At 39.8% G+C, this 23800-nt stretch overlaps 3 protein-coding genes across 3 annotated transcripts; 2 read left to right on the forward strand and 1 right to left on the reverse strand.

Moving 5' to 3' along the window:
* Nucleotides 1–6252: 6252 nt before the first annotated feature.
* LOC116719709 (olfactory receptor 14I1-like) lies at nt 6253–7413 on the reverse strand. Its single transcript, XM_032562336.1, has one exon. It carries the CDS (start codon nt 7411–7413, stop codon nt 6253–6255), a length of 1161 nt encoding a protein of 386 aa, XP_032418227.1.
* A 3542-nt stretch (nt 7414–10955) lies between these two features.
* tnnc2.1 (troponin C2, fast skeletal type, tandem duplicate 1) lies at nt 10956–17674 on the forward strand. The gene is made up of 6 exons (XM_032569076.1): nt 10956–11185; nt 14602–14656; nt 14832–14975; nt 15971–16085; nt 16574–16710; nt 17252–17674. Exons 1-6 carry the CDS (start codon nt 11183–11185, stop codon nt 17281–17283), a joined length of 486 nt encoding a protein of 161 aa, XP_032424967.1. The 5' UTR covers nt 10956–11182; the 3' UTR covers nt 17284–17674.
* Nucleotides 17675–19242: 1568 nt separating this feature from the next.
* Nucleotides 19243–23467, forward strand: tnnc2.2 (troponin C2, fast skeletal type, tandem duplicate 2). The gene is made up of 6 exons (XM_032569090.1): nt 19243–19374; nt 20251–20302; nt 21189–21332; nt 21628–21742; nt 21842–21978; nt 22821–23467. Exons 1-6 carry the CDS (start codon nt 19372–19374, stop codon nt 22850–22852), a joined length of 483 nt encoding a protein of 160 aa, XP_032424981.1. The 5' UTR covers nt 19243–19371; the 3' UTR covers nt 22853–23467.
* The last annotated feature ends 333 nt before the right edge of the window (nt 23468–23800 follow it).

Below are 23800 nucleotides of genomic sequence, written 5' to 3' on the forward strand. Positions count from 1 at the left end.
CTCCATATATTATAATGAAGACTTTTTATTTATGAAGATTGTTAGGATTGTGGATGGTGTGTTATGGAAGAGGGCAGAGGGGTCAAATTGCCTGAGTGAAAACTTGTGGAAGCGTTGTGTCTAAAGATGGTAGCTTGGCAACAGAATCATTAGCTCAGCTGAACTTATAACTGCAGAAATAGAAATTATACTCTCAGTGTTTCTGAATAGGAGAACAGGTTACTTATACCTGGAAATGCACATGCACTTGTAGAAAACAAGTCAGAACCTGCAAGACTGTTTCCCTGGCAACACATCTGAATCCAGCTGGACATACTAGTATGAAATATGCATAATCACAATAGAACACTTTGACCTTTTTGAATTCTGCACCCACAAATTAACCAAAGTATGAAAAAGCTAAGTACTATGACTAATAAAAACTAAACAATATCTAACTAGCATCCAGCTTCTATGCTCCACAAATCTGGATCAAACTCCCAGTAAACTGCAAAACAGCTGAAACACTGAGTGCCTTTAAGTCTCTACAAAAAACCCACCTGTTTAAAGTTGCTTTTGAAAAACAATCAATGAAACATTAATTAACATTTTGATGTGTAATGATGGCACTTGACAATTGTTGACTGTGTGATTTACAAGTTTTGTACTTTTTTATGATGTACAGCACTTTGAACTGCCTTGTTGCTGAAATACACTATACACATAAACTTGACTGATTGATTGATTGATTGATTGATTGATTGATTGATTGATAAAAACTAGGAAACACAAAACAAATTAAAACTAATTGACTTAGACAAGCAAAATGTCACTGTGAAAAACTAAACTATAATGGAAAAACACAGAATTATTATAACCCCGGACTGCTCCTGCAGAACTAAAGCTGTCTTTGCTGAAAAAATTCATTTATTCTGTGTAGGAAGTCTATGAGAGGCTTGGATAGTTTCGCTTCAAACTGACAGCATCATTGCACATTTATGGCCTTGAGCGACCAACTCCACCTCACAAAGTCCACTCTGCAAAAATGATCAGTCCACTGTTACACAGAGGGCTCCACAGGTAGGAATCTATTAACTAGATACTGCATTCAGGAGGTAAAATACTTATTGTCTGTACTGAAAAGTGTGACTGTAACTGGCAAGTGTTGTGATGTGACACACAGGAAAATAATCTGTTGTGTGTCGTGTGAACTGAAAAGAAGAAGAAAAAAAACCTAGAAGATAATTATTCCTACTTCACTGACATTATGCATGATCAGACTATGTGGAATGGAACCATGACAACCCCAGTTTAATGAGAGAACATGTTTCATTGAGGATGGAGTCTCATTAATCTGGTGCTGAGCCTTTAGAATCTGATTAACTGTATTCATATGCACTCATCCAGTAAAATATGTCAGTATTTCACTTTGTGAACTCCGTGTCAGGAGATTTACACACTTGTGACAAATCATCTGAAAAGTTTATGATTTGTAAGGATTTGTGAGTGCTTGATTAGTTCACTGATGTGCATATCTGAAAAAAAGAATAAAGCATTCACTGGAATAAGAAACAGGTAACCTGCAGGATCTAAACGCAGGGAGACTGAGTTGGTGCAAAGAGTCCAGCCTCGCATTGGGAGCCTAATTATTCAAGTTTCTATTGGAGTTGAATGACTAATAATTATTTCATCTACAAAAATGAATGGAACTGGTAAAAACATTATTGAATAGTGAATTCTTTATTACCTCTCCTTTATGGAAGCCAGCTATCCTCCAAGAACCAGAACACATACCTATGCAGTCTGTCGGCGCTCCTGGTTCTCCTGCTGGTCCTCCGTTGCCTCTTCGTGGGTTCAACACCGGTTTTACTCTGCAAAAACTTTATTTGCTCAAGCAACTAGTATGTTAGCTATGGATTTTTTGGGGTCTTTTTTTACCCGTTTGCTCCATAATCAGCAGAAAGTCAACAATGTGAATATAATTGTTCAGACCACCTCTGAAACCAAAGCACAGTTGAACAGTCATACAAATTATACACATTACGTTACGGTCATGGCTGCATGTCCTCTATTGACAGGATTCAATTATTGTGCAGAGAGCCATAATGGTGAGAAAACATTACTATCTTAAAACATTTCTGGAAATGAGACAAATTTCTTCTTGTTCTAAATCTTTATTGAAGTTCAAAACAAAAGAAGGTGCATGTGAAAATCTGCAGAATTTAACTTACACAATAACATAAGAAATTAATTAAAGCAACTGCTTGCTTTGTGGTTATGACCAGCGCAGGCCACAGTCATCAATTTAGGTGAAGTCAGTTGTCGTCTGAAATAAAATTATGTAATATCTTATAAGGGATAGCGGCACAAACTGAGCAGTAGCCCACTTTGGTTTGTTTTGGAGCAAGATGGGGGGGCTGGTGAACTCTGGATGTCCTAAAAAAATCATTTTTAATATCTCCAATACCAAAGCTGCACAAACGAAAATTTTAACGGCACAAACCTGCACAGACGGAGCACTAACCACTCAGACTATTTGCTGGATTTTTTTGACGTGGGTGGGGTGTCAGCTTCACACAGCTGGCTGAGCGCAGGTGGAGGACTTGCTGGAGGTCAGATTAAAGGGAGAAATTGTTCAGCAATCTTTGCAATTATAAAGGTAAATAATTAGAAGATTTTAGGTGACAGCATGCCTGCCTTTGTGTCTTTTTTTACGATGTGGCTATAAGGTTTAAGCGTCTTAGGAAGTCAGAGGTATTATGGCAAATTTAGAGTAACCTAAGCAGTTCCTGTTCACACTATTATATTAAACTAATAACAGCACTTATTCCACAGGCGTCAAACACAGCTGCAAACCAAAGGCCCCAGGAGGAATCGAAGAAAAAAGGCTGGAAAAATTGTTGCCATTATGCTTATAAAATCTCATACAATTATACAATCGCTAAAAGGATATTAAATCTTTTTAAAAATTATTTCTTTCTCTTTGATTTTTCTCTTCCAGTGGCCACTAAGTAGGTGGGTTTTTGGTCTTGATTTAAAGGAACTTGGTGTTACTGCCCTTTTGCAGTTTTCTGGTAGTTTCTTAGGCATAGAAGCTGAATGCTGCTTCTCCATGTTTGGTTCTGGTTCTGGGGATGCAGAGCAGAGCAGAACCAGAATCAGAACACCTGAGTGGTCCGGAAGGTTGATTCAGCAACAGCAGATCCTTAATGTGTTGTGGTAATAGGCCATTCAGTGACATAAACTTGTAAAATCATTTTAAAGTGCATCATCTGAGATACAGTGAGCCAGTAAAGGACTATAAAACTGGAGCGATATGCTCAGTTTTCCTAGTTTTACTTCAGATCAAAGGCTGTTTGCCTCATGGTTCATGATGACAACGACTCTGTTGTTGATGGTGAAAGACCCCCTACTACCAAGATAAGAAAAAAATTACTCATGGACGGGATTAACCCTTTGAATGAGCTTGATGATACATCTTTGCAGCCACTTCCAGATATACAAAGGCAGTACAGCTGAAATCTTTTGCTTGCTTCATAAAATCACTTTGTGTGAGTCAGTGGTGAGAGTTGTTTTGTGTAGTTATTATCTTTTCATAATGTGGACACCTTGATCAGGAAACAGATGTGTATATCACCTGTGTAATTGAATCAACACTGTACAATAGTGCAGAAGATTTGAAATACAACATATTTCAAATATGATGAAATATGTCATGAGGAATGTCATAATTCCTCATGACATTCTATGAAGTACTCTGCAATTGTTGTATGTTGTAAGGCTTCAATTTATGATTCCAAGGATTTTTAATTCCATGAATTCATGGAATACATCCACAGGTGTTGCCTTGTCACTCCAACATCTGGATAAGACTCTGACGTCTCCTCTGATGGCTGATAGATGATGAGCGCTAGCACCATGACTGAATTATGAAAATATCTCATGTAACTGTTGAAGCTGCTGAAACACAGTTCCTTTAAATCGAGGTTAAAAAGCCTCAATTTAAAGGAATTAAAGACAGCTCTAAGCAAATGTGAAAAATCACATTTGCTTAGAGCTGTCTTTAATTAATGACTAAAAATGAATTAATTCTGGTGTGGGTCACAACTTTTGATTACTTTTTCTATTCTATTTATTCTGCCAATGTGATGCAATGTTCATTATTCGTTTTGCTTTTTGACATCGTGTTATGCTTTTATGATGTAAAGCAATTTGCACAGTATTGTTCCTGAAATCTGCCATACAAATAATCTTGACCGCTTCGCTCCTCAGTCTCAGCAAATATGGCAGCAATGGTTTCTCTTAGATACAGCTTGTCTATCTGCATTATATTAAGAAATAATTAATGACCATAATGTTTTCCACAAATGAAAACGAAGCCATTTCTTAAGTATTTTAGGTTTTATTTTTAATTGAAGCACATATAAACATCCCCAGCAGTGCTAATGCATAAATATTTTTAATCTGTTAAAACAACTAAGGAACCATAGAGGTTTACATTTGCATAACAGTCATGACAGTCTGAATACCCATTAATAATAGCTTTACAATGTGTGTCACATTTATTTATTTTATTTTATTTTTTTACACAAAAGTTACATAAATTAAGACAGTTCTGTCACAACAACTGCCGATTCCTGGCATGCTTGTAAACAGTTTGGTCACAGTTTTACATTCATGGTTTGCATAAAACTATCTCACTCGACTAAAACAGCACAGAAGCAACATCACGTCTCATGTGGCAACGTTCCCAAAGAAACCGGACAAAATGATGGATTAAATGCTTCACATTTACCTTGTGAATAAAATATTTCAAATGTTGACATGAAAAGACCTGATTTTCAGTCTCTTTGCTTTTAACAGTTCCCGATTACATGCTGAACAAAAATGTCTTTTGCATATCGCAGACAGCAGAGTGGGATATTTATTTCTTCAGCACACTGTGCATCGTACTGTTCCTATGCTTTCAAGTCCTTTTAATAAGATGATCATAAAAAGCACACAGATTTACCACTGGCTGTATGCACTATATGATGACCTCATGATGTGCACTGCTAATCAGCTGGCTGAAAGAAGGGTACTGCATACAACAAATTTGGCTATTTCGACATATTTCTGGTTGCATAGGAGACGGATGGCCAAAGGGTAGAAACTAAGTCAGACTAAACTACTCCATTTCTGTAAGGCTGTTTTAAAACTCCACTTTGCAAGCTTTGCACACATGTGAGTTAAGGAGCCAACTGCAGGCTCTGCCTGAACAGTTAGCTGGACTAATGAGTGTTGTGGTCAGTGGTTACAGGCTGTTCAGAGCAGATGGAGCACAGTAAACAATATCAACAATAAATAACTATGCAATTATATGTCGCAATATATAAATTCTATGTTTCATGGGCCATACATGTACAATATGAAGTCTGTTTTTGCAATAATGGTATGGATGTCATTTTAGTTGCAATGACCAATGTTATTTTAGAGGCAGCATTAATATTATGCCTAATCGGTTACATCTTTCTATACCTTTTTTTTTTTTTAAATCCATCCATGTTCTACAATTTTTTAGCTAAATACTGAGGTATTTTTACTTTCATGGTGACCCATGGCAAATACTGACATTCTTACAAGACAAGAGGTAATTGTCTTTAATTTCCTTAATCCTGATAATTTTTTTAAATAGACATAATTACCTGAAAAATCTAAATAATTCATTTTGACTCGATACGTTGTTTAGTATTCCACATAATGAGTGATGCCCGAATTTGAAGGACCTTAATATTGAGGTATTAGTGTCTTTCGTCTATGTATTGTGTTGAGATGCTAACTAGCCTAGCATGGGCTGGCTTTTCAACTACGGAAAAAAAGACCCTTGGTAAAATATGTATTTAATCTAAATATGATTGCATTAGCATAATGCAATGCATTAGGTTAAATACATATTTATTTATAATACTTTGTATAAAAATCACAACAACATAATTTAAGACGCAATTTTAAAAAATGAGAAAAATATTAAATATAATTTTTACTTATGTGTAACTGACATATTTATATAATTTATTAGATAACTGTAGATAGGTTCGACAGATTTTAATTGAGGTAAATAAGATTATTTAATTGCATATCTAATCAATTTTGCTGCAGCTACATTTTTATTTTATACATTTAAATTTTAAATCTTTAAATTAAGTATGGAAATAAATATTTTTTTTATTATTATTATTGTTGTTGTTCGTTGTGCCACTGTTTTTCTCCTTACAGTTTTTAGAGCCTGCTTGTCTAACCCGCGTCAGGAAGGTTGGGATGCACAACGTTCCTGAGCCGCATCATCCCGCGCGGCCGCTCCTGGTCGCCTCTGTGCCCCACGCGCCAGCGGAGCAGCTTGACCAGCGCCTTCCTGAGCTCCACGCTCCGCAGTCCGTACACCAGAGGGTTGATGCAGGGTGGGACCAGCAGCATGACCAGCAGGGACACGTGGAACCCCGCCGCGGTCGCCGAGGGACCGGCAAGACAGTCCTCCCGAGACCCGGCGGACATCTCGATGACGCCGGTACCCTTGAATTCCCACAGTGCGTCCGACGTCACCTTGATGAGCAGCGGCAGCAGCTGCAGGAACAGCATCCCGCAGTAGAAGAGGACGGTCCTTCGCGCCGCGGCGTTGCTCTCGTTGAACGGCACAACGGCGTTGCTGGCGTTGCGATACATCCTGAAGTATGAGAAGGCGTGTGCCAACAGGCAGAGCAGCAGCGCGAGGGAACCGGCCACTTTTCGGAATATAGCGGGAGCGCGCGGGGAGCCCACGTGCTGCTCCATGATGTCCGGTTCGCATAGCAGCCCTACGGTGACGTCCGGGACGTTCTCCTGCCTTCCTTTACTCAGCACCAGACTCAAGCTGACGACGCCGATGGCGGCAGAGTACAACCAGATGAGGACGAGGACTTTGCTCACGCGCTCCCGGGTGACCGTCACCGTGTACTGGAGGGCGTAGCACACGAACAGGTAGCGCTCCAGTGCCATGCAGGTGATGGTGGTGAGGCTGGAGAAGATGGTGGCTCCGCCGACGACGTGCTGAAAGTAGCAGTAAGGGTTGAACTCCATGGTCTGGCGCCGCGCGAGCGAGTTGATGATCGCGGGAGCGAAGGTGACGGTCTGGAGCAGGTCGCTGAAGATCAGGCTTTTGCAGAGGATGAACCGCGGCAGATAGGAGAAGTCTCCCGACCGCTCGATGGTGTACAAAGTGAACAGGTTGGCCAATAAAGAGAAAAGAGTCAGGAAGGCAAAAACGCAAATGAGCGCGGGGACTGTCGGTCCGCGAGGAATGATGGAATGGAAAAGGTGTCCCGCTGCGGCCAGGCGATCCGTCTGGTTCTGGGTGGACCACAGACACTGAGAGCTGATGTTCGGCGCCCCCGCTGCCTGCATCCCAGTAAAGTTAGGCATTCTCATCAAAGTAGATTCAAAGGACTGAAGTGCTGTCCAGTCAGCTGTAACCACTTGTGAGATGCTGCGCGTCCTGGTCTGCGTGCCGCGGCATCACCGTAACGCTGTATCTGATCCGAGAGCCCGCCCACTCTAATTCCTTCTACTGTCCGCAGAAGTTTCTCTGACAAACTCCTGATCGATGCAAGAAGCATCTTGAGAAAAGTGAATGTAGATGTAAAGGTGCAAAAATATTTATCATTTTAAAATCCTTTACCTTTACTTTTTTTTTCTTTTACTTTTATTGATCTACAAAACAATTAACCAGACCAGATAGAACAAATTTCTGTTTTTGGGCCATTAAATCAATTAATTGCATTTTTTTCCTACGTGCAAATGTTCCCAGCTGGAACCTTTGTATTGTGAGTATGGTTGTTTTTTCTCTCCTTTTTTTGGTATTCCTATAAGTCTGATGGTCGAGAGTAAGAGTGAATTCATCTTTCTCGCATATTTTATCAGACAGAATATTTTTGTATATTTTATGCATTTCAAATATTTGATGTGTTTAGTAATTCTGCGAAGTGGGAAAGAGGGGTGCTTCGGGTCAGTGCTGTCACAGGTTTGAATCCCAACCTGATGGCCTCTGCTGCATATCCTCCTCTTTCATTAACAGACAGGAACAGTGAGTTTCTGTGTGACCTCACTCAATTAAAGGTCAGTAGAGTCAATAGATCCTTAAAAAAAAGAATTGATAGATGAAGGACATCAATCAAGAAAGCGGGTTTATTAATTTAAGAACTGAATTTTTTTTTTCCATTAGTTTTACTACCACATTTAGTGATGCTTTTAAAATAAATCAGGTGCACTTACTAATCTTGAGCCTACTTTTCTTAATTCTTTTGAGGCAATTATGCGTTTGCATTATTTTTTTTAAGTAAGGTGAACTAATTAGATTTTACAGTGTAGTCGGGGACTGAACAGAATATGGCAAGATCTGAACAGGAGTGAAACCAGTACATCATAATGGGATCCAATCTAACTATGGAGCAAAGGAAATCTTTATAAAAACGCGAGCATTACAGAAAAAAAAGGAAAAACCAGAAGTAGTACATCTAAAAAAAAAAATTGAATATTGTGCAAAAGTGTTACATTTCTTCCAAGTTCAGGGTGTGACACCATGAGTTTCCATATATATATATTTAAAACAAATTTAAAAAAATTATGGGATGTCCAGCAAATAGATGCCTTCGAATCAGCCAGAGCTGAAGGGTTGAGGCTGCTCTTTTAAAAAGGAGCAGTCTGCCCCCTGCTGTTCGCAACTTAGAACTGGAGGTCTTCAGACCAAATTCACATAATAATGTAATCTCAAAGGAAAGACTTGTCGAGCAAAAGCATATTAGAGAAGCAAAAATGATAAGAGCAGAAGATCATGGAGCTGAATGGGAGGAGAAGCTGCATGCCTTGAGCTTTATTTAGGTGGTGTTTATCCACAGGGAGCAGCTCCTCCTCGAGGGAATGTCCAGGAATAGGAGGAGATGAAGGAGATGGCGGGAAGATAGAAAGAGGGCAGTAAGGACAACAAGAAGAAAAACAGTTTTCTCTCTGTCTTTATTTAACAAACCCGGCCCTCTCACCTGTCCACACCCCATTCTCTCACCCTGCTGTAGAGGAGGGGTAACTGGGGGAAGTCCTGGGCCAGGCAGAGCCGCAGCTGTTGCTGCCACTTAGTTACCAGACTGACTCTGAAAGAAGGGGTGACCTAAGATGAACAGAATGGAAGCTGGAGTCCTCTGGCGGAGGCGGGGAGATGAGTGAGAGAAAAGGTGGGAATGGAAAAAGATGTGTTGATCAAAATGTTTGATTAGTGTGAGTGTGTGCATGCATGGTTGTTTATCGTGTCTGTGTTGCTCTGCGATGGACTGGTGACCTGTCCAGAGTGACCCCACCTGTTGACTACTTAGTGCTCACAACCCCACTAAATGTGTATGATAATGGATGGATGGATGGATGAAAGTGCACTAAGCTTTTTTCAAAGTTAGCAAAAGTGCTAGGATAAAAATTAGCACATTAGCAAATGAGCAGAAGTGTGTCCACTTCCCCTGATAGGTACCTTTAAATTTTTTTGCAGTCCAATGCAAAAGTAACGAGTGTTGCCATCTTTCAGAAATTAAAATAAGGGAAGCCCACCATGGTGGGGTGCCCACAGAAGCGGTGCACTTTATTTTATGGCTGTTTTTTGTAAAAACAAAAATAAAGTATTTGGTAAAAAGTAAAGTGCTCAAGTACTGAGAAGCTGATAAGAACACATGATTTATCATTTTAAATTCATGTCATCAGACAGACAAAAGTAAGTTCTGTACAAATTCTGGTATTTCAAAGGCCAATACTGTCATGAAATGGGTTGTGAATGAGGATTGAGATAGTGATCAGACCCAGGATAAAATGTATGTATTTAATGTAATTCTTCAAGGAACAACAGGTGAGCTATGAGAACCGGACACAGACTCAGGTAGCTACAACAATGACAAGGACCCAGCAGGGAAACAAAGACACAGGTGAGGTAAAATACACAGGGGAACGAGAGACAGGTGGGTAAGACACAACAGCATGGAGACTAAATTAATTAATGAATACACACAAAACCGACATCCTTACAAATATCAAAAAATATATTAGGAGTTAGTTTTGGAGGCTGGTCCTAGACTAAATTTACCAAGGGGAGAACTTAAAAAAGAATGAAACAAAAACAGGTCAATATTTCATCATTTAATATATAAGTGAACCAAAGAGTCACTTGCGTCCGCCCCTGTCTAGGACCGCCTATGGGCTGCTGGTCAGTGTCTGCTGCATTTTTGTTAGCATGTTTTTCCTTCATTCTTATAGCTTGATAGAAAGTCAGGTTATCCAAACTGACAAACCACAATGATAAAATAATCGTGAAATAATATTGACCACACAACACAGTGTTTATAAAAGATATCAACATTTTTATACACAGATATCCCTAAAGAACATAAAGAACAAATTTGTCTTCACAATATTTTTATTTATTTACTGTTACTCTATTAGTATAACTTGCATCAGGGAATCCTTTACAATTTCACTGTAGGACTGTTAAGGTACTTCTGACTGAGGGGAACCGGTCTCCAAGGGTATTATTGAAGGGAAATCTTGTTTTCAATAGAGAAGAAGATTTTTATTTTTCACTATTGTTTGTCAATAAGCAAAGAAGGAAAATTGCTAAACTGAGATACAACGTGTGACGCAGCTGAATGAGAGCACAACACTCCTCTGGTTGCAGAGGTTGTAGAAGAGTCTGTGCCTGCAGAGAGGTGATAATCCCTGCATATTCTGGTAAATCTATACGAGTGGGCGCATCCTCCAGTTCCTGCACAGCACATGAAATCTAGAATCCAACTTTAAGGAGATGCTCAGTTGACAATAAGCTCCAGCTGTCTGAAGCTTGCCCTGTGTTTCCTCTTCTTCTTTTTTTAAATAAATGTCAGTGGGCTTATCTGTCTTCTAAGAATGGAGAGCTGGTAGAGGGTTACACACAAGGGAGGAATAGATTGTAACAGGACACAATCCAAAGCTGGACTTGATTGGCCAGCTCTGATGAGGAGGGCTTCTCTGGCCCAATCCTGATCATTTTTAGTCAAATGATATGTGGAACAGAGGGTATTTATGGAGTGGAAGAAAGAAAGGCACAGTGCCACCTGAACTGCGTGGAGGGAAAAGTTTCCTTTTGCCTGTTGTCTTCACAAGTGCCTGACCAGCCAAACCAAGAACCATGGTAAGAACCTGAAGACAGAAGGAGACGCGCAAAGATTTTTATCTTCAAGGATTTATCTTGATGGCATTAACACAAGAAACCAGAAGATGGAAATGATTATCTCAAGTAGACTGTTTTATTACATTTTAGGACTTCAAGTCTTTTTTTTTCTGGAGAGCAGCAGGATTTACACACAAGTTGGGTTTTCAGATGTTGGAATTACTGAAATTCTTTCGAGTTTAATTTGAGGCTCACAGTTGCTGCAAACAAAGATCCTCTGAGCGCACAACTATTCCTGCAACTTCTCTTTAAAGGTTAAGTCTCTGTGACTCTTGATAGCTCTTTATATACAATCTGCTTTTGTTTCCTGCAGTAGCTGAACTACATAAGATCGTCATTTATACAGGAGGAAGCCATGCGAATATAAACGCGCACAGCTGAGTAAAGAGAGTAGATGTGCTGTCTTTCTAATTTTGGACAGTCACCTTGAGAAAATCCCTTTCAAATCCTCATCCAAGTCTCACCTTAAAATAGCTCAAAGTGAACTGATGGCTATGGGCTCGTATGATCATCTGAAAGACTTTAAAATGCTTTCAGGAAAATGAAAAAATAACTCACTGGCTACTAGAAACGTTGGCAATTTAGTTTTCACACTAAATTGAGTTATACATTTGTAAAGTAGCTTTCCTGGAGCTGTACGAGTACCAATCAGAGCCCAGTTTGACATCATCTACATATTTGATACAAATAAAATGTAAAACAAGCTTTGAAGGTGCTCAAGTAAGTTCCGAGCTTTAGAATGTTTAAACTAGGCTAGCATGCTCACATATCCCTCTGGAGATGAAGAACAGCAGGTCTGAAGTTGCATGGCGTTCCACTTGAAGAGCCAACGCTGACGGGCTGAGCCAACTGCGGCAGGATTAAAGTTGGCGTCTTGCTATAGAAAGCTATTTCCAGAAACGTCCTGCTCCTTGGTCACTGATCGCTCCAACACTGGGGTTTTTGTGGTGCATCTTTACAAATGTTAAAGAAATCTGAAGGTGTATGTTTTTTGAAACCATCTACCTTCCTATAGCTGTGTGCATAGGACTGATTTGATCCATATTGATTATAAAATAGACAAATTCATTGATTTCTAAAAACAAGTATGAGACTCACAAGTTTGAATTCAAAATTATACATATACAGGATTATCTACACTATATGTATGTATACATTCACTGATGTACAGTTAAATATCCTTAAGAAATTTGAAAATAAGCAATTTGCAGCCATAAACAAGCCCATGGCTGATTCTGGATGTTTGGGCTCTCTTTCTGGGACAATATCTAGAGCCTGTATAAACTGTTAGGTTTTTTTGCACTGCCCTTGTTTTTATAGTGTTACTGCAGTTGTGGCCATTTCCAAAGATAACGTTAGCATGCTTCTTTCGTTGTATAACTGGTTCTGGTGTCTGCTTACAGAATTTTGATGTCTATTTTATTGCTTTTTGTTGGGATTTTTTCACTCTATATGCCTTTATTTCACAGTCAGTCGACAGGACAGTGGGTTGTGAGAGAAGAGAAAAACATGTGGCAAAGGTCAACAGACCGGGTATCAAATCCATGACAAACACGTAGAGGACTGAGGCTACATAGGTTGCATGCTTTAACCGGCATCACCACCATACCCACTATAGACTTTATAGAATTATTATTCCATCCACCTTTTTTAAATAGACCACTTGCAAATAAACAGACACTCAATATAATGCTCCTACTATTATGCTTGGCAATTGGTACAGTGTGCCTTGGTCTGAAAGCCTCACTTTAGCCCTTTCTCCATTGTCAAAACATCAGTGGGTCTTGATCAATAGGAGCTGTGGTTGACACTGCAGTGATGTCATTTTGCTCATGTACCCTCGGGTGGAGAGTTTCTCTAATCTCTTGGTATGTCTGTTGGTTGGAAGTTGCCCCATAAAGTTGATCCTGCATGCGCTCTTCATTCAAAATTGATCAAAAGGATTGGAGCGAATGGTTTGACCAGGGAAAAATCGATTTGCGGCTTGCCATCTCGCCAGCTACTAGTATTGTCTGGTCATGGATTGAAAGTGGTAGTTGAGATGAAGTGCTAGAGGAGTTTGGAAGTACCACCTTTGCTCATCAAGTGACCAATCAACAAATGTACCCTGCTGCCAATCAAATCTCTTGTGCACAATACTTGGCAAGGTCCAACATGCATCACCTTTGAGGTGGTTCCAAATTACAGGGAGTAATCCCGCAGGATCTGGAAATAGAGATCAATCTGACTGAGGCTGACTGGGGAAGAACCTCAACCATGGAGAGGGGGTTGGCGCCTTCGAACATCCTAGATGTCGCTTTGGCCAAAAATAACTCAACTTCTATCACGTTTCACCAAAAACTTTTCCTCCACTAGGCATTGGGCTTGTCCATTTGATGTAATGCTGTCACCACTGTTGACAGTGACACCGTTGCTCCAGTTTATGATTGGTTGGAGCTTTGGGTGGTTTTCTGGGTTGTTCCTAAACATCTTGACCAATATCAATTGAACTAAGGGTGACAGTTTGGGTTATATGGTTGAAAATTTTACATTGTTTTGGGTTTTAATGGGATATTGACCTCAAACACATTAAGTGACTGGAAAAAAATCTAATTTCGACCCAACTGGGAATTCACCATACAACATTCATGCGGCGATGTTTGTATGAAAACCTCTCTAACGTTTCCTTGAATCAGTACATTTCCCAAGGTTCAGGTTCTTTCAAATGTATAACTCTTTTAAAGATAAAACAGCTGCAGGGCAAACTTCAGCCTGATTGCAGTTTTACAGGAAAAGACACTTTTAAAAGGTCAGAGATACAGGAAGTGATACCAAACTATTTCTAATTCATCTTTGTTCTTTGATCAAATGAGGAGATCTTGTTAAAGTCTAACCCAAAGTCGATTGGTATTAGGTGAGGGGAAACCCAGAAAAAAAAATTCATTCTACCATGCCAGAAGAAATAAGTCTAGAAAAATAAGTCTGAGCCAATAGATGACCAGGTTATTCTTTAGTAAAAACTAACACACATTGTTAAATATCTAATCACAACTCAGCAAAGTTTGACTTGGCTAATTTTACGCATCTGATTACTCAGAAAGTGTTGAGATTCATTTAAAAAAGAAAAATGAGAAATTGTGTTGTAAATTAAATTAGCTGAGTTAATTGTTAACTTTTATAAAAGTGTGGATATAATAAATTTCTCCTTCTGGCTCTCCTTTTTAGCTTATCTTTTATTAAGTATTAAGAGCCTCTTTCTCTTCGCAGTAAGCCAAAATGCAATGATTCATCTTACTGTATAATAGTGTTATAACTGCTTTGATACCACTCAAGAGACACAATGACCACTTTTTACTCCTTTCCCTCTTCTCCTCTCCGGCTTCGTACGATCTTCCAAGCCCACTGACGCCCAAACTGACGCCCGCTCCTTCCTTACTGAGGAGATGATTTCAGGTCTGGTGCCCTTGTGTAAATTCTATCAGTTTTGAGGAATAACCTGTTGATTTGAACCGACTGAGATAAAATAATGTACTTTATGCTGTGCTTCTAGAAATACGGGGCCAAGAAAAACTAACATTGCAGCAAATGCATCTCGTCTGAATTTCAATCTTCTCTTCCTGTTGGTCAGAGTTCAAGGCTGCCTTCGACATGTTCGACACAGATGGTGGCGGTGACATCAGCACCAAGGAGCTGGGCACCGTGATGAGGATGCTGGGCCAGAACCCATCTAGAGAGGAGCTGGACGCCATCATTGAGGAGGTGGATGAAGACGGTATGGATTCTGCTGTACTTTGGTTTGACGCCCGAAAATCCAAACACGACTCCTCAGACGGCGGTGTCATGCATGGTTTAGATGTTTTCCTGCTCCAACACATCTCATCAGAAGTGATGGATGAACTGATCAGGATGTAATAGGCTCTGCAAATGTGGATCATATAGATCAGAAGTGATGAACAAGGGAAAACTTTCAGACTTGAAGGACACTAACCTGCCGAAACTGGAGTTGGACACATTTGATCTGGCCCCCCATAGCTCAGAAAATAGACTTTAAAATTCTCCTGTTAGTTTGTAAATCACTGAACGGCTTAGGACCACAATACATTGAAGATCTGTTTTTGTTGTATCAACCTTCCAGACTTCTTAGGTCTTCTGGTTCTGGTTCTGCTCTGTTTCCCCAGCACCAGAACCAAACATGAAGAAGCAGCTTTCAGCTTCTACGCACCTCAAATCTGGAACAAACGTTCAGAAAACTGCGAAACAGTCGAAACACAGAGTTTCTTTAAATCACGGCTAAAATCCAACCTGTTTAGAGTTGCTTTTGAACCAAAGTAAATGGGACATTGACAAGTATATATGATGTGTATTGATGTGTATTGATGATGATAATGATGACGGCACTCATGAAAATTTAATATTTGCTACTGGTTTTCTCAATTGGTGACTGTTTGGTATTTTTTATGACTTTCTATTTTTTTTGTTTTTATCACTTTGAACTGCCTTATTGCTGAAATGTGCCATACAAATAAACTCGATTTATTGATTCATATATAGGTAGATTCCCAGGGATGCATTTGATTGGTTGGAGGGGTGGATCCATGCACACTGATAAAAAAGTAGAAGTAATTTGTCTGTTGTACTTTGAGCAAGTAAACCATTGTTTTATCTTCATATTATGTAGGTAGTTTAATGTGTTTTGTTTAGTTGGGGGTGAGAGTTAGCTGAAGCGGGGTACCACCCTGGTGTCTCACTGACTCCATGTCTTCTCAGGCAGCGGTACCATCGACTTTGAGGAGTTCCTGGTCATGATGGTGCAGCAGCTAAAGGAGGACCAGGCCGGAAAGAGCGAAGAGGAGCTTTCAGAATGTTTCCGCATTTTCGACAAGTACGACTCTCCCTAAGCTAAACACTGCATTCAGTATTTAAACCCTCGGGTCCATCAGACTTAAATATAAGAATGTTAAATACCGAGGGATGAAGAAATACTATTTGTTGACACGTCTTGTTTGCCAACTGGAGTTTCTGCAGAGTTCAGAGAGTTAATAGCATTAGACTTAACTTGTTTGAATGAATCGTTCCAATGTGATGGAAGAAAGTTTTCATCTCACTCACAGACTACAAACATTTCAACATATTTTGTTGTTTGCTTGAAGCAAATCCCCTTTATGACAATGTTGCTGCTACAATGAGAACCAATATAGTTCACAAACATTTATTCCTGAACTATCTTGATACAACAATAAAAGTATTGATTTAAAAAAAAATATGTCCTGACCTTTAAATATATGTATGAATTGTTTGCTTGTGTGGTCATATGAAAGAAAAATAAATAAGAAGATGATAGTTTAACACATTTTCTCTGTGTCTTTGCAGGAATGGAGACGGCTTCGTTGACCGGGAAGAATTTGGAGATATCCTCCACATGACAGGAGAGCAGGTCGCAGAGGAAGACATTGATGAAATGTTCGGCGAGTCAGACTCCAACAAAGACGGAAAAATTGATTTTGATGGTAAGATTGTTGACATTTTCAAATGGAAAGCTACATAGCTAGATTGGGCCACTGTTCCTTTTTTAAACTGAACAGAAAATTGGGACTGAAAATAAACGATTTGAAGCTGATAAAATAATGTGCAGCTGGAAAGAAATGATTAAATTATGTTTCAAATTATACACATCAAAGCTTGTGATTGTAAAAAAAAACAAAACTTTGAATACTTATGAGGTGACCAAAGGTTGAATATTTTGTAAAACAAGACATTGAGATACTCTCACAAACGTACACAGCTTTAATAAGAAATAATGTATGAGCGAGTGAAGCTGAAAAAATGGGTAGCATGCATAATAATAATAATAATACACCAAATGTATTTCAACAAAAATGTGAAACCAATGCAATAAATATTCATTATTCATACTTTTATCGCTACGATGTTTGGGTTGTAAATGATGGACTGAACATAACATAAAGGTGCTTAATTGCTCCATGCATGGTCTGAATATCTGTGCTGGTATGGATAATGGACATTCTGATCTCTTTTCTTTCCTTCCAGAGTTTCTCAAGATGATGGAGAATGTCCAGTGATGAGTCCAGCTCTACATTCCTTCCTCAGAAATCAAATAAACCCTTCTAAGAAGAAACTAAATGCTACAAATATTGAATGGTTGACAAAGTGTACAAACCTAGTTGAATTAAACATCTCCATGCCTCTCCCCCTCAGTCAGCGCTTCCTCTCTTTCTTCTCATGTAAAACCCAGAGTGTTGTTTAAGATTTCTATAAATATACATTCAGACCATTTAAGACGAAGACGCTTTCTTACGCCGGCCCCTCAGCTGTCCTGTTGGCAGCTGCCGTGTCTCCAGAAATGCAACACCAGCTGGCTTCAACCCCCCACTTTCATCCTGCTCACCCTCAGACCCGAGTCTCTTACACACCATGAGCTCTGCTCTATAAATAAACCATGCTTCTTCCTTACTCTGTTGCTTATTTTCCTCATTTTTCTAAATCCATGCCATACAGGTGAATTGACAGGTTTTAGCCTCCGTCACTCTTCCTATCTTTCCCACCTTCACTAGCTGTATTTGCATTTTGCTAATGTTGAAAAAACGCAATTTCGTAATTGCAGCATTTCCCTAAAATAAGAAATACAGTTAAAATCACGTGAATAAGTTTGTTTGCACCATAAGTCATTAAAAAAATGCCACGCCTTCTTCCTCCTACCGCTCCCTGTTGTTTTCTTTGTCTTTTTTGCCACTAGTTACATCCGGTTGCACGTAACTGGTGTGATGTGAAAAAAGTGCTTCAGTTTAAATACTTTTGATACGACCGTAAAACCACCTCATCCTAGCGCAAAAACATTGTATTGAAAAATTGCCGTGTTTCCATGAAGCGAATTTAATTTTCATAATTCCAATGAGCACAATTTTAAGGTAAGTGGAAACACAGCTGCTGGGACATTTAAACCTGATCCCAACTCTCTAAGTAACCTTCTTTTTCTCACACATGACTGTAGCTGGTCTAACGAAGTCTCACGAAATTCAAGCCCCATCTACTTTGTCTCCACTTTCAACCCAATCAAACCCTCCCTGCTGCACAATTACCTTGATGTACATTAAGGTAATTGTTGTACATTTATTTAATACCTCTGAGGCATCATATCTGATTAGAATAAAATCTGATGACTTTCTCTCACAAACAGGTCTCCCAACGGCGAGACCAAAGTCTCAGCCGCTGGCAGAGGCATAAAACAGGCAGTCACAACGCGGATGAGTCAACGCTGGCCTTCCTCGGTGTTTATAGCCTGCGTTACCCTCGGCCCCCACACTACCTCTGAAAAACCCTCCCCTTCCATCTCCTCTGCCCAACTTCTCAATATCCTCCTGTACTGAATGTGAAGTCCCCCCCCCACCACCACCACCCAGGAGCTGAAGCCAAACTTGGAGCATCAAATTGGGTTTCTCACCCCTTGGATGTAACCGGTGGGGGGGCTCTATCTCTCTGCGCCCCTGTTCAACTGAACATCTATCAGCTATGCAAGGCATCCTGGCCCCTGCACACGTTGAACGTTCATCATCACAAAACCAACAACCCACTTCGGTCAAATGAAGACCTCCACCTCCCTTGTTGACCCTCATGTGTTTACAAGGCCTGACCGGAAACCCCAGCTGATCAGAGCTCTGCTATTTTTTAGTCATCACATTAAACCTGTTGCCAAGATTATCAGGATCCACAAGTTTAAAATACAAAGCACAGTTACTGTTCTAATACAATCCCTTCAGTTTGTCTTTGCTCCATCAACTCTTATCAGCATCATGCTGGGATGTGATCCCTCCTGCGTCTCCTCAGATTCCGACATTCCTCTGTTTTCCCTCGATTTCAGAATTGCTAAAAAGGCCTCCTTTGTTCCGAGCTCTGTCTCTTCATGTACCTACGGCGTCAGTCTCCAAGGAGTGATTGGCCTAGCCCTGGCCCCCCAGAACCCTAAAAGTTCAGGATACTAAATCTGGAATCCTGTGAGATCCAGTGGGCGGGGCCTGGCCGCCCCCGTTTAAAGTGAGTCTGAACCTTGTCTTGATGTCTAGTCTCTCTGTTGGGGTGCACACGGGTTGACCACTCCTTTGGGCTTTTCTGTTCACGTCGGATAATTGGGGGGGAAAGCATAATCCACAAACATGGTAAGAGGAAATTGTTGCGTAAATGTCCATTCTACGGTGTTCAGTGTTTATCGGTGAACCAGGTATTTAATTAGCCATGAGTCATATTGAAGTTCTGTAGTAATGATGGAATAATTACAAAGATCCTTTGGCTGAGATGCGCAGATGCACCTTTTTGCTTTTGGCTTCCAGTAGATGTTTATCTGTTCTTTTGATTAGTTTTTTTTTTCTTTTGCACATAGAATTTAGAATTTTAAACTTGCTAATTTGGATAATCTGTGCGAAGTTTTGATCGACTTCTTAAAATATGGATTGATTTTTGGTCTCAACAGGTTAAGTTCCTGCAAATTTACTCCTAATGCTGAGCATTGCATGCTGATGAGGAGCAGGATGGAGTGTCAGCTGAGAAAGTGCAGATTCTGCTTAGGAGTCAGATTCCAGGGGATTGGATGTCTCCGGGCCATATACAGGGAGTGTAATGTGTTGAGCCTGAAATAGCTGGACTAACTTTCAACAGGCTCCATAAAGTCCTTTTGAGACCGGGGCATTTATGATGCACCATGTGACCCATAGAAGCAAGCTTGACAACAATGTCAAACGTAACCTGAAATAAATCCCTCAAACTGACGAGAGCTTAAATTTCATCTCTACAGTAGTTTTTTACCCCAAGAATTCTTACTTTTCACTAAAACTCTACACAGATGCTTGCTATTGTTTGTATTTTAAGCATTTTTTATTTCTCTCAATCAATTATCTGGTGTCAAAAAATGCTAATTTGTCAAAGCAGACTCTGACAATCCCCTCCACTGCTGTGGACCAAAGCACAATTCAGCTGAACACAGATTTATAGGGTTCAGTAATGAAGTCTGGAGTGAAGTGACCCCTGCTTTCTTGCAGACTGACGCGCAACAAGAGGCCCGCTCCTATCTGAGCGAGGAAATGCTGGCTGGTGAGTACACTGATAAAACAGGCTAGAAATTAGTCCAAAAAAAAAAGCTGGTGTGACAATTGGGATCTTTGTTTACACGAGTTAGATTCCAACAAATTGTTGCAATAATGCCTATTTAGCTAAATAAATCTAGGATCAGTTACTCATCAAAACAAACAAACAAAAAAAAAGAATTTAAGCATAAAACATCAGTGAAATAGTGATAGGTTTTCAAAGTCAGTTCAAGTTAGGTGAGATGTAAACCTCGACGATCACAGTTTTCTGGGAACAACTAAATGTCTCGGGGGTTAAGAAAGCTCTGCTAAGCAATCGAGTTAGCATTAGCACTTTAGCCAGATTCAAACTTTACACTTCCTCCAACACAAACCTTCTCTACCACAAATCTAATAATAGTTCCTTATGTTTTTACAACGTCTAAAATGTTGTCTCGTCCAAAAATGTTAGGCGGGATTTGTTACAAAAAGAAAGTAGCTAATGTTGTTGTTTAACTGATGTTAAACGCTGAATAAAATACTGGGCTGAACATTGAATTGTTCAAATAGCTGATGTTTTAAATAAACTGCAAAGTCTCTCTTCATTATTGCTTCACATCCTTAGTACAGGTGTAGGTCAGAAGTGGCCCATAGTGCATAAAATTTCAAGGCAGACAAATGAGGAGGGGCTTTTGCCCATTCAATTGAACACAAAAAACAGCAGTTAATCAATATAGCAACATGCAATGTTTCTGATTTTAAAAAAAAACTGATTATGTTTTTTTTTTCTCTCACATCATGTCCAACTTTGGTAATGTGATGCTTAGAAGTTATAATCACACAACCTAATTAATGTCTATTAGCCAAATTCTGCGCCCAGATCCCACAATTCTTTCCATATTGATTGCCTCCAGAGTTCAAAGCCGCCTTCGACCTGTTCGACACCGACGGTGGCGGCGACATCAGCACCAAGGAGTTGGGTACCGTGATGAGGATGCTGGGCCAGAACCCGACAAGAGAAGAGTTGGATGAAATCATCGAGGAGGTCGATGAGGATGGTGAGCAAAACTCGCAACTGTTTTACTTTTACGCACAAAAGGCGTCGCACTGCCACTAGCCACTTGGCAAACAGATAAACAGAAGTTGCTGTTAAATGTTTTTGATGTGGGTGTTTCTATATTTCAGCTTGACTCTGTAATGCATCATTGAATATTTTTAAAATCTTTTTCTAATTCGGAATTCAAGTGTGTTCAGATGTAGTCCAACAGAGCTCACAACGTCTTTCGGGGTTTTAGCCTTCTTCTTCTTTTTCTTCTTCTTCTACTTCTTTGTTTTTGTTTTGCCAACCTTCAGGCAGCGGTAGCATCGACTTCGAGGAGTTCTTGGTCATGATGGTGAGGCTGCTCAAGGAGGACGAGGCCGGCAAGAGCGAGGAAGAGTTGGCAGAGTGCTTCCGTGTGTTCGACAAGTGCGTCCACTGCGCGGCTGGAGTTTGGATCAGAGCCTGTTTTGCAGATGCCTTCTCTTTTATGCTTATGCTTCCGTATTTTCTCGCGCGTTCCTGCAGGAACGGTGACGGATACATCGACAGAGACGAGTTCGCCCTGATCATCCGCAGCAGCGGGGAAACCATCACAGACGATGAAATTGATGAGCTGTTGAAGGACGGAGACAAGAACTCCGATGGCATGCTGGACTTTGACGGTACGCGGATGATGGGAGAGATGCGTAGACATGAAATACTCTTTGTGGAGAAGTTGATATTGATCTTTGAACAACTAGATTTTAAAAGAAACAAAATAATAATAATAAACTGCCTGCAGACGTTTTGTTCTTTTACATCATTTTGAAATTTGCAAGATTAACTTTCCGCTCCAATCCATTGACCATCACTTGATTTACAGATTCTTGCTACACTATAAAAACTAATTGTTAAAAATAACCCAATTTGTGGTACACATAACTGCTATTTTGAGTTCGGTAACAAAATAACCAATTTGGGTTATTTTGGTAACACAGTTGTGGTTAAAACATGGCGGTTGGTCAAACAAAACATTGCAAAAATGAAATCTAAGTTAGATTACACATCTTAGATTAAAGGGGTTTATGCTTGCTTCTTTTCTCGCAAGATGCTTTTTCTCACTAGGAGTTTTTATGCCAGAACATTTCCCTTTATTTAAGTGTTTCCGTCCTTCATTGTCAAAAAGATCTTATGTTATTGTCAACAAAACAATAGAAAACATGAAAAATAAGTAATTTGTGAATGGGTTCAGTCTTTATCTGCTGGCACATGAAGCAATGTAGAAGCACAAACAAGAATTAAGTAATACAAAACACAGGACTGAGCCAATATTGAATTAAAACAGCTAAAACAAATGTTATTGTTGAATCACCTGTAAGTGGGCCTAAATGTGGCTTCTTAGCTTGTTCTAGCTGCATAGCGGAAACACAGAATTTGGGTTAAATGAATAAACCTGCAGATTTTGGACTTCAACTGTTGCTGATCCTGTTGGGTAAAATTTCCTGTCTAATCTCTTTTTTTCCAGAATTCCTCAAGATGATGGAGAATGTGCAGTAAAACAAATAGGACTCAATGGACATTCCTCCAACCTCCTGTGAAAACCCCTTTCTGAATAAATCTGCACCACGTTCTACCCTCACCTCTATTTCACTGACTCACGAAAAAAAAAAAAAAAGCACTCAAAGACACATTGTCCACCTGGTTCAACTGCCTCCTTCTCCATCCTTGCAGACATCCTCAACAGACAGCCAGGACACCTCGCTTTGGAGCGGGAGTCGCTAGCTGAGCTACATTAATCCCTGACTTGCTGATAGACGCAGACAGTTTGCCATATTTGCTGTGCTGATGCTGTATCCTGTGAGTGGACAGCATGGCCGCAGTGAGGAAATTGTCTCCAAACACCATCTGCATGCATGGCGAGCCCCCCCTTCTCTCTCCTCTCTGCTGGTGAAGCTGTGATCTAGATCTAGTCTAGAGAGATAGGCAGCCTGTTACCTGCTGCATAGACCAAGGACTTCAAACACTTTACTGTACAAAGAAGTAACTTGCTTGAACAGAATAAATGAACTAACACATGCTCACTGGTAGTTGGTCTGTCATATTTATGGTCTGTGTAAAAAAACAACAACTTTGTTTTGAGGAATTTAAATAAAATCTTTTTTTGTTTCTTTACTTTTGTCAATTTCAGAATTTGTGCTCGTCCCAGCGTACACCGGCTGAAATAATTTAACGGTGTCATGAGTGCAGAAGTTGAGGTTCAGTGTTTGCTAATTGAGTTTAATGTCTATCATTCCTGGCTGTGACCAGACGGGTTAATCTCAGACTACTTTGAACTCTTTAAGCATAGAAATTGATTTTTTTATTTTATTTACCTTTTCAATGTCACTTTTCACAGCATGGGTCAGCAGAAACATCTTCTACACCGAAGTCTGTTTTTTCTTTTTTCAGTTTGAATGGAAGCCAGCTCTGAATAAGATTACATACAATTAATTGTAATTAATTAAT

Source organism: Xiphophorus hellerii, chromosome 1, assembly GCF_003331165.1.
Source record: "Xiphophorus hellerii strain 12219 chromosome 1, Xiphophorus_hellerii-4.1, whole genome shotgun sequence".
Taxonomy (NCBI): domain Eukaryota; kingdom Metazoa; phylum Chordata; class Actinopteri; order Cyprinodontiformes; family Poeciliidae; genus Xiphophorus; species Xiphophorus hellerii.